This window comes from Camelina sativa, chromosome 5 (genome assembly GCF_000633955.1).
Source record: "Camelina sativa cultivar DH55 chromosome 5, Cs, whole genome shotgun sequence".
Taxonomy (NCBI): domain Eukaryota; kingdom Viridiplantae; phylum Streptophyta; class Magnoliopsida; order Brassicales; family Brassicaceae; genus Camelina; species Camelina sativa.
In genome coordinates, this window is record NC_025689.1 from 33,438,898 (window position 1) to 33,449,623 (window position 10,726).

The 10,726-nt window shown below is 34.9% G+C and overlaps 1 protein-coding gene and 3 long non-coding RNA genes across 8 annotated transcripts in view; 1 reads left to right on the forward strand and 3 right to left on the reverse strand.

Moving 5' to 3' along the window:
• Positions 1,671-2,323, reverse strand: LOC109133146. Its single transcript, XR_002038301.1, has 2 exons — positions 2,076-2,323; positions 1,671-1,989 (listed from the first exon to the last, which is right to left on the reverse strand). It is a non-coding gene; the product is annotated as an uncharacterized LOC109133146 (long non-coding RNA).
• LOC104788381 lies at positions 2,330-4,894 on the reverse strand. Of its 3 annotated transcripts, XR_002038299.1 has the most exons (9): positions 4,357-4,894; positions 3,956-4,055; positions 3,723-3,775; positions 3,594-3,633; positions 3,247-3,356; positions 3,028-3,075; positions 2,873-2,934; positions 2,647-2,706; positions 2,397-2,456 (listed from the first exon to the last, which is right to left on the reverse strand). It is a non-coding gene; the product is annotated as an uncharacterized LOC104788381 (long non-coding RNA). The 3 variants fall into 3 exon arrangements; XR_002038298.1 differs by lacking the exon at positions 2,647-2,706 and having other exon boundaries at positions 2,330-2,456; positions 3,566-3,633; positions 4,357-4,893; XR_002038297.1 differs by lacking the exon at positions 2,647-2,706 and having other exon boundaries at positions 2,330-2,456; positions 4,357-4,891.
• Positions 5,183-8,985, forward strand: LOC104788380. 3 transcript variants are annotated; one of them, XR_002038300.1, is made up of 11 exons: positions 5,184-5,295; positions 5,554-5,714; positions 5,797-6,061; positions 6,495-6,594; positions 6,700-6,804; positions 6,926-7,090; positions 7,202-7,361; positions 7,565-7,756; positions 7,932-8,297; positions 8,373-8,417; positions 8,493-8,985. It is a non-coding gene; the product is annotated as an uncharacterized LOC104788380 (long non-coding RNA). The 3 variants fall into 3 exon arrangements; XR_768228.2 differs by having other exon boundaries at positions 5,183-5,295; positions 5,487-5,714; positions 8,373-8,985; XR_768227.2 differs by having other exon boundaries at positions 8,373-8,985.
• The window catches only part of LOC104788379, a 2,289-nt gene continuing 531 nt past the window's right edge, over positions 8,969-10,726 (reverse strand). Inside the window, exons 3-7 of the mRNA XM_010514128.2 lie at positions 10,539-10,688; positions 10,408-10,442; positions 9,660-9,876; positions 9,279-9,564; positions 8,969-9,158 (exon numbers count right to left, since the gene is read on the reverse strand). Coding sequence (XP_010512430.1) covers positions 9,155-9,158; positions 9,279-9,564; positions 9,660-9,876; positions 10,408-10,442; positions 10,539-10,688 — 692 coding nt within the window. The 3' untranslated portion in view covers positions 8,969-9,154. The remainder of the gene's footprint in view (positions 9,159-9,278; positions 9,565-9,659; positions 9,877-10,407; positions 10,443-10,538; positions 10,689-10,726) is intronic.

Here is a 10,726-nt window from a genome sequence, read left to right on the forward strand (position 1 = left end):
GTTAAATTGTATGTGGATGTTAATAAGATGACGCTTTGACGAGTTGTTTGCATGTAGAATATTGGGGCATTCTCAAAAATGCCCCTTTTTCCATACCCCTTTTTAAAAATACCTCTTCATGTTGACCATTTTTAAAACTACCCCTCTTTATATACAAAATGACCAAATTACCCTTTTTTGAGTGACAACAAGAATGTACAGTCATCAAAATCGGAAATATTTTCCCGCCAAAAAAATTTCCCGCCAAAAATTTTTTTTTCCCGCCAAAATCGAAAATTTTTCCCGAAAAAATATTTTTTCCTGCCAAAAAAAAAAATTTTCCCGCCAAAAACGAAAATTTTTCCCGCCAAAAATATTGAAATTTATACCTTTTAAAAACATTGTAAACGCTTTTAAAAGTTTTTAAAAGTGTTTACAAGGTTTTTAAAAGGTTTTTAAACACATTGTAAACGCTTTTAAAAACCTTGTAAATGCTTTTAAAAAGCTTGTAAATGCTTTTAAAAGGTTTTTAAACACCTTGTAAACACTTTTAAAACTTTTTAAAAGCGTTTACAAGGTGTTTAAAAACCTTTTAAAACCCTTTTAAAAATCTTATAAAAACTTTTACAAGGTTTTTAAAAACATTGTAAAAGCGTTTACAAGGTGTTTAAAAACCTTTTAAAATTTTTTTTAAAAAACTATTTGAAAACCTTTTATAAACCTTTTAAAAACCTTTTAAAACTCTTTAAAAATTTTGTAAAAGCGTTTACAAGTTATTTAAAAAACCTTTTAAAACTCTTTAAAAAATCTTGTAAAAGCCTTTACAAGGTGTTTATAAGGTGTTTATAAGGCTTTTATAAGGTAGAAAGTTTCTAAAACCTTTTAAAACCTTTTAAAAACCTTATAAAACCTTTTAAAAACCTTGTAAATTTTTTTTGGCGGGAAAAATTTTGGCGGGAAATTTTTTTTGTCGAAATTTTTTGTCAAAATTTTTTTGACAAAAATTTTTTGGCGGGAAAATTTTTTCGAAAAATTTTTGGCGGAAAAATATTTCAGAAATTTTTTGGCGGGAAAATTTTGTTTTTCTTTTTATTGAATAAAATAATTTTTATCTAAGGGTAAAATAGTCATTAAAAATTAAAAAAGGGCAAAAATAAAAATGGCCAGAAAAGAGGATATTTTTGAAAAGGAATATATCAAAAGGGGCATTTTTAACAAATTCTCTAGAATATTCTATGAATAAGTTGTGAAATGTTTTTGACATTTGGCAATATATAATGATATTCATAATGATGAATGTTTGGCAAAACTTTTGGTTGTTTATAATTTAATTTTAGATTATTTTAACGCTGTTAAACACTGTTTGAATTTAATATAATTTAATATAATTTAATTGTTAAACACTGTTTGAATTTTTTATGAATTAATTTTGTAAAGTTTTGAATATAAGAACTCATGATCTCTTAGTTAAATTTTTCTCCTCCAATGGGAGGTTCTTATTTTGGATCTCTTAATTATGAAATATTATTTTTTAAAATTTAAAATTTTTAAATAGAATGAAAGTAGTATAAATGTATAAACATTTAAGATTTTATAAAATCAGTAAAATATTACATTTAATTTATTTTTAAACATACAAAACATAATAAAAACATTAATACATATTACAATAGAAGTACAATTCATAAATGGAGAAAATGACTAATTGTAATACTGATTTGCTCCAAATAATTTAGAGTTTTTAATTAGGTTTTTTTATGAAGACATTAGGAAACTCAGAACAATATAGAAAAATCCACTATACAACTCAAGTAAATCAGGTTCATGACATAATGAACAATGGTAGCACTATCTTTCACTTATGGCTATGGAAAGAGATTTGAGTGAAAAATCCATGACTGAGCTCAGATCAAGTCAATTTGGCCAGATATGATTGCTCCTTTAACAATCTTGTAGCGTATGAAGTAGAGATCACCGCGTTCCATTTCCACAGTCTCGGGGCTCTCTCCTCTGCCAAAATAATAGTAAATGAGTTTTGAAGTTGTAATTTCTAAGAGATGCATTCAAATGGTGGATGGTTTTAGCAAGTAGCTTACTCCATCGTGAAGATACTCTAGACCGCGTGCTACGTCTAAAGCAATATATACTCTCAAATCCCAGCTCAGCGGTTCATGTTTTTCGCATGTATCAAAAAAAGCATTTCAGTGTCTCAAATCTTTAGACTCATTAATTGCAGGAGTTTAAACCATCAATTTAATAAAATATGCAACAAACTAGTTGAACATTGGACTGACAATTCACTTAATGCATAGCAGATTGGTCTAGTATGTAGAAAAAGGTAGTTGCTTACTGTATAAGTGAGAAGCTAAGCTTCCTTTACTCATGTAAACATATATAAGCATGTGTTGTCTTTTTTCTGCGCAATAGCCAACCAAGTTCACTAAATTACGGTGATGCAACCTCCCCAATAACATAACCTGAAAAACATAGGCGAGTGAATGAGTTTTTTAAGTAACTGAAGCAGAGGACAACTTATGGATTGAGTAATAGAGATTTCGGAAATCATGTATCTGCCTCATGTTATATTTTACAAATCCGTCATGTTTCCAAATTTAGTTGTTCTACGGCAAGAATCTATCATATCCTCAAAAAAAACAAAAGCGTAACTTGTATCTGATAGTGTCTGAACAGCTACAGCCAAACTTGTATCTGATTTAGTCTCGATGTCTAAATAGAGAGAAACCACAAAGAAATATTAGCACAACAGCAGCTCTTTATCTTTTGATAAGTACATCAGAAGATTTTTCAAGAATAGGACCTAGAAACTGTAACAATCAAGACTCATACCTAAACTAACACCAAATAAATTAAAAAGAGAAGGATAATAAATTACCTTCATTGATGGCCTAAGAGGTAGCTTCATTCACACACTCGACTCATGGCCTAAGAGGTAGCCTGAATTCATGAAATTTATAAGGTAATAAGAAAAACAGTCTATATATAACATTCAGCGTCACATAGAGATTTTAAAGGTAAGAAGTTACTCACCGATGCCATGGGGGTTAATAGCGCAGGGACTTCATATGATACAGTTAGCTACAAGATAGAGCACAAAACGCATGAGAGAGAGTTATTCTTCATAATATATGATCCAGGAAAATAAACTATATATATATTACTCACGTACTCTTAGAATTTTTGTAGTTTACTTACTGATATGACAAAATGTAGAGAAACGATGATGTGTTTTAGTGTTTATATACTCACATTTGAAAGATGCTTCATACGATAAACTCATGTAAAAGATGAGTTTGTAAAGATGTTTTTCTTTGGCGTCCTTGTGCGAATCAATTTTAAAATCCTCAAGTTATTAACACCTAACAACAAAGAACAACAGAGAACAATAACAATTTTAAACTCATTATAACACCTAACAACAGAGAACAACAGAGAACAACAACACTAAACCAAGTTATAATCTAAAAAGCAAGCAAGAACCTCTTCTGAAATCTCAAGATCGAATATAATACTTAAAAAGGGTTCTTCTTATCTTCTAAAAATACTTAAGCGAAAAGATAAGAAGAACCTCTGCAAATTAAAAAGCAAGCAAGAACCTCTGCAATTTGTAATCTCTGTTATTTGTTGTGTGTCTCTCTGCAAATTAAATTCAAATGTTAGGCTCAATTAGATAAGAGAGAAGATAAGAAGAAAAACAGTTGAATATTACTGGTCTCTTTGATTACTTATTAGGAAGACCTTCAAGAGATCTTCAATGAATCTTTTGATTAGGAGTAGGCTGCAACAAGCAACAACAAAAACAAAAAGCCAACAGTTTAACGCACAAACAGAGAACAGAGAACAACAACACTAAACCTAGTTATAACACCTAACAACAGAAAACAACAACACTAAACCAAGTTATAATCTAAAAAACAAGCAAGAACCTCTTCTGAAATCTCAAGATCAAAATTTTTACCTCTACGGATGAAATAAAAGGCATCCATTAAGGAAAAGATTCATGATCCAAGTAGAAATTATACGCTACGGATACTGGAACATCTACTTCCATCTTCACTCTGTTTCACATAAAATCCAAACCCGCCCCCAAAAACAAAGATTGATATCAGATTCAATTCTAATTTCAAAACAGAGAAAGAGAGAATAAAAAAAGAGATTTTTATTTTACAAGCAGTCTTGCCACTCCATTGAAATGATCAATTTCACTAACAATATCAAATAAAATGATCAATTTGGAACACATGCACAACAAAAACCCTAATTTTCCAATAAACTTCAAATAACCCTCATTTATCCAAAATCAAAGAACCCTAATCATAAAACAATTTCCGATTCAAACAATTGTACTAAGAAACTTACCTTTCTGATTCCAATTGATTCAAATGATTGAGCCAACCTTCAAGCTTCTGATTCCAAATTCATCAATGGTTTCGTCGATTCAATCGCAACCGAGAGAGAGAGAGAGAGAGAGGGGAAAAAAGAAAAAAAAATTGAGCAGGAAATGTTTTTTTTATTCAGTCTCTTATATAAGGAGATCTTACCATTTTTCTTCATTTCTGATTAATTTTTTTTCACCAAAAGACTAAGGGTATGAATGGTGACTGCGGGGAGTTTCTCTCTCTTCTCTCTCTAAATTTTCCAGAGAGAGAAACTCTCATCTAAGGTTTCTTCCGGCGGCTGTTATGTTCTGACACGGTTGTCCGGTGGGTTAACCGTTTCATTCCGTCTAACACCGGTTCCTTTTGTGTGGGGNGGGGGGGGGGGGGTCGGATTTTGGCTCCGTCATCGACCATTTTCTCTAATGATGGTGGACGGCTCTGTTTCCGGCATGCATCGGCCTCCGTGGCGATTTCATGTCCGGCTATGCTTCCGGCATGCATCGGCCTCTTAGATACCACCCAGGCTACGAGAATCGAATCGTTGTTTTCTGTTTTCAAAGTGTATATAACTATTTAACACGTGTATTTATAATTTAACGCCGTCAACTACCTCCGTAACGGATGTTAAGTCAGACGTGTGGCACACTTATCGAGGAAGAATAAAACGCAACGTTTTGGTTTAGTTAATGGGCCAGGCCTTTAGAAGCCCTTATTATCAAAATTTTTAATTAAAAAAAGCTGGTTTTGAAGTTATTCAAGATAAGGAGAAACATATTCTTTGTGTCCAAACAAAATACTGGAACAAGCTTGGAAGGCCACATGAATTGAATAACAACAAGCTTGGCGTCTGTAAGTATTTGCTTCTCCGCTCGACCTAATCTTCTTCTTTGCAGCTTCACTCGACCCAGAAATTTTGCAAGTGAGTTATAACTTCTTAGCTGATGTGTGTGTGTTTAATATGTTGGTGTTTGGCTGAACAATGTTTTCATAAAATGGAGGCAAATTTACGAATTTTGGAATTCTCTGTTCTCAAAATAGAAAATTTAGTTACTGTTTTTTTATAAAAGAAGAAAAAAAAATAAAGTCTCTGTGTTTGATGGGTTTTTGTAGATTTTGGATAATCGGTTTTTCTTACTGTTTGAATTTCTATCACGAAACTATTTCCGTCTGATTGGAGGTATCGTGAAGCAAGGAGTGGAGAAAATGGATAAATTAAGAGAAACAGCTGCAAAGGTTCTTCAAAGGATTTTGTATCACGAAAGGATTTCCGTCCCATTCATTCCTCATAGAGAAAAATTGGAAGAGATTCTTCCCAACAAAGCTGGCTTACAATGGGCGGTAAGTAAGCACACTTGGTTGCTTCGTCGTTTATTTTAGTGGATTTATGTATATGGCTATGAGTTGTTGTCTTCCTTTGTAGGTTCCGGCTTTCTCTTTCCCACGTTTTGTGCGGCTATTAAAGTTCCGTTGTTCCAGCAAAGAGGTGCTGTCTGGATTAGTAATTTCGATTGGAGGATTACAGGATTCACTTAGTAAAGCTTCGCTCCTTTGCATTGCTGGAGTATATGAGGGAAGGTGAAGAAGCTAAAGACCTTAAAGAACGACAGTCCGCATTGTGTGACGACATTCTCTGGATACTTCAGGAATACAAGACACGTGACAGAGTTATGGTACCCTGTCTAAAGGTAAAGACACAGTGTTGTAGATCTAACCTATAGCTTCTATGTGGTTATGAAAATATGGATGTTCCAGAAATCTTAGAAGAGATTATTGAAATGTTACTCTCTGGTTTGAGGGACCCCGTATCTTTAAAGACTGTTGGGACTGATAACTTGAGGTAGTTAGTTATGTGCCCACACAATAATTTTGAGTATGTATGCACATTGTACCAAGTTTTAAAATAGAGTAACCAGATGACACTCAAACAAATCTTCAATGTTATAAATATCTTACATGTCACTTAATGCAGGGATGAGCCTGTATTGATATCCAATGTGAAATTTCACCCACATGAAACTTTCAGCCGCCTACCAGACAATATCACATGTCACTAGTATTCGCAAGCATCGTCCTTCTAACATTTTACTCTTTTTTTTTTTTTTTTTTTAAACTTTATAGGACACTGTGGTTCGTTGGTCTGCTGTAACTTGACGACTAACATCTGTTCTGTCTGAAGAGGTGTTGTCATCTGTTTTTGTAGCTGTTTTCACCTGGAGAGGTACTCGTATTGGATATATGGCAGCAATGGCTTGCATGTACTTAAATTCCAGTTACAAGAATTCAATATCTAGCTGACAGTTATTGTGAATTTCATGGTATTCAGGGCGATGGTTCATGGCATGGGGGTTGTTCGGCCTTAGCTGAACTGGCTCGTAGAGGGTTATTGCTGCCTAGAAGTTTTCCACAAGTTGTTCCAGTTATTGTGAAGGTCGTCCTCTATCCCATCCACATGATTACTTATTTCTCTAGTCAGCACACGCGAAGCAATGGCATCACACACCCAAATTATGCAGAAGTTCTATGCATTTACATGTAAATATTACTTACAGGCACTTCATTATGATGTTCGCCGAGGTCCACACGGTGTTGTATCTCATGTCCGTGATGCAGCTGTCTATGTTTGTTGGGCATTTGGGCGCGCCTATTCCCACAAAAGATATGAAAAATGTGCTGGATCAGCTTGCCCCAGATTTACATGATAGTAGGGTTCCGAGGTACTAATCCCTTTTTTTTACTACAATTTCGTCCTCGTTTCTTACTTGATTTGAAGAATTGTGATTTTGTAGATCTCTTCGTTGCGTAAATTTATTGATGTCTTTTATCAGGTCAACTGTAGAAGATCTGCTGCCGCTGCTTTCCATGGGATTGACATAGCTGATTATTTTTCCCTTTCTTCTCGGGTGAACTCTTGCTGTTTCCGTTGCTCGGGTATCTATATCCTTTTGTTTTGTGGATGAATTACTCTACAACAAGATCTGCCACTGGGTATGCTTATCTTATACACTATTTGACATTGGATTACCTCTCACTATCTACAGTACTAATATCTATTTAGTGCCCTGCTTGTATCTAATGTGGAACATACTACCCATAAACTAGAGCCAATAGCTTGATTGGGAACTGTATCAAATCATTGTTCCTAGTTGTAGCTTTCATAGTATGTTAATTATTCAATCTTCTTATATCAGGATAAATGCTTAAGAGAACTTTGCTGCATAAGCTCTTGCTGCTCTTGTTAAGTACGAGCCTAAGCACTTTTCCAACTATGTGCTCGAGTCCTTGTACCCTTTCAACTGATTTGTGCATGCGCCATGGTGCAACATTGGCAGCTGGAGAGGTCGCGTTAGCTTTGCACCAGTGTGGCTATGTCCTTTCTGCTGGTTAGTACCATCTATCTTTGCATATGCAAGTACAGATCTTTTTCCGTATGGAAAACCAAAACCTATGGGAACCATCTTGGAATCTAGACCCTATCACTCTATATGTAATCCGACTTTGTTAGTTGATTGCCACATGAAAAAATTAAAGGCTCCTGTTGCACTCAATCTTTTACAGATAGCCAAAAACGTATGGCTGGGACTGTCCCTTGCATTGAGAAAGAACGCCTTCACCGTGGAAAAGGTGGAGAAATAATGCGACTGGTCGTCTATTGAATGTATCTCATTACCGCATGTGACATTAGCTGAGAGAACAGAACGGATCTTGCTTGATACTCTCTCTCAGAATATAAGACATCCCAATTCTCAAATACAGGTACCTATCTTTCTCTTTCCCACGGTTTGTGCAGCTATTAAAGTTCCGCTGTTACAGCAAAGAGGTGATGTCTGGATTAGTAATTTCGACTAACAGTCCAAAGAGTCCGCATTGTGTGACGACATTCTTACAACACACGTGACCAAAGTTATGGTACCCGGTCTAAAGGTAAACACACAGTGTTGTAGATTAACCTCTAGCTTCTATGTGGTGATGATGTCCTAATCTCTCTCTTTTACACAGACAATTGAGATCATCTTCAGAAGCAAGATCTTTCTGAATCAAGAGGTTGGTTTAAGATTTTACCTCTTTGGATAAAAATTGCCAAAGGTATAAGCAGATTCTGAACATTTCCATACAAAGTTTCTACGCTGGTGCCATGGATTCTGTAGCCATCGAACTAAGACCTTCGAAGGACTTCACAACGTTAAAAGCAGGCCTTGCAATATTCCTTGGCCACCGATACCCAAAGGTTCTTCTCACTTTCAATCCACATCTTAAAGGTGGCAGCGGTCCTTCAAAGCGTAATCCTAGTGGCAGAGGAGAAGATAGAGAAAGTGGTATAGATAATTTCAGAATCTTGTTGGGAAGCACACATGGATTCGACTAAGACTAAGAGGTTAGAATTGTGCGAATTGGCAGATTTAGACCATGTTTAAGACAAGAAACAGATAGCCGGGATGAAACGACTGCATCTGGCGAGAACGCGTCTTACTCTTCCTTGGTCCATTCCTCTGGCTTTTGATTTTAAGCTTTGTCCTCGATTCACTTTTGTCTCTCTTGTTTTTAGCACCGTTTTCATTTTCTTCTTGTTGGTATTTTCTTCCAAGATCATAATAGAAAGATAATCAAAATATATTGTTCTCTGCTTCAGCACTAGCCAGCTGCTAAAATAACCCCTCATGACATGACCGACCTAAGAAAATAGTATAAAACTAGACCGACCTAAGAGAATACAAAAACAAGATAGACATCGCTTTCTTATTCTTCACGTCAGAGCCAAATTTACTTCGTGAAACCTCTAGCTATCTGTTTTCGAAATTAAAGAAAAGGTGAAAGAGAGGAACGCGTAAGTAAGAAGAAAAACCAAACACATGTCAAAAAAAAAAAAGTTTCATATCAAATTTTGACATTGCATCAATCTCTTACTTTGCTTTGGAATAGAGCTCTGACATTTCGGTTTCTGTGAGAGCGCCTTCTCCTGCTAGTAGTCTACTCCAAATCCACACATACTTTGCCGCAAAGATGCTAGATTTTGTTGCATGCTCCTCCGGTTGCGCTAGCAATACAGTAAAACGACGGGCGGCGAGTTTGGGAAGACAATCGGAGTAATCCCGATGTCCCGATACTAACATGATGTTAGTATCCATGCCGTTGTCCAAAGCATAAGACATCAAATCTACAATGATCTTTTTGTGGGCGGATTCTTTGTTGCCTAATAATGAAACCAAAATGATATTATCAAATTAAAATTTTTTAAAAAAAAAACACAAAGACAAAACACAAAAAAAAAAAAAAAAATTACTTTACCTCTTGGGATGTGGTGCAGGTAAATCCCAGTAGAACTAAGCTGCAGCAGCTTGGATTCATCCACAAGATTTGTATTCCCGAAAGCATGAATAGTGAGATGACCTTTGAAATTCATCCGTTCAAGGGCTTGTCTAATGTTTGGTCCCAAATAGCGGGCATCATACGTGGGAGGAAGAGGACAGGAATCAACATCCCACCACATCACGGTTTTGAGCACCTGAGAAGAAAAAGGATTTATAGAGTGGATTAAAGTTAGAGAAAAAAAAGTAGTGTTTTATACTCCCTCCGTTTCATAATATAGGATGTTTAGAGGATTATTTTTGTTTCATAATATAAGATGTTTCCAACTTTCTATGCAACTTTTAGATTAATTTTATATTTTCTATTATGCAGTTTTGGGTATGATTGGTTAAACTTTTTAAAAATAACTTTTTCTTAATATGTGTGTTTCTACTAAAACATCTTATATTTTGAAACGGAGGGAGTATGATATATGATGTACAAAAAAACAAGAAAACGATTGTATATAATGCACGAGATAGATGATGAACATATGTCAGATATAGTTTAGAAAATGCAATTTACTAACGTGAGATGACGGTTTAAATTAAAAGAAAAATACTAGAACACAGAATTATAATATATCATATTTTATTGGTGGCGTGCAAGCGAAACAGAGGACTATAATATAGCAGAATAGAAAAAATAAATGATATTTTATACTAAAGTTGTTTATATAAAAAATTACCTCGGGCGGCGAATATGGTGGAGTTGCTTGGCTGCCTGAATTATTATTATTAAAAGTAGGTGTATATAAATTAAATTTTCCCAATACAATTGATAAATTTATAAAATAAGAGAAAAAGAAAAAAAATTTACCGAATCGACAAAACCCATGCTGAAGCCCAGCCCATAGAGGCGCACGACCAAATTCATCATGAGGCCCAGTAAGAGCCCATTGATGCGCACGACCAAATCTTTGTTGGGGCTCACTAAGAGCCCGAGCCCATAGAGGAGCACGACGAGGCCCTAGTAAGAAAAAAAAAAAAAAAAAAAATGTAATAATT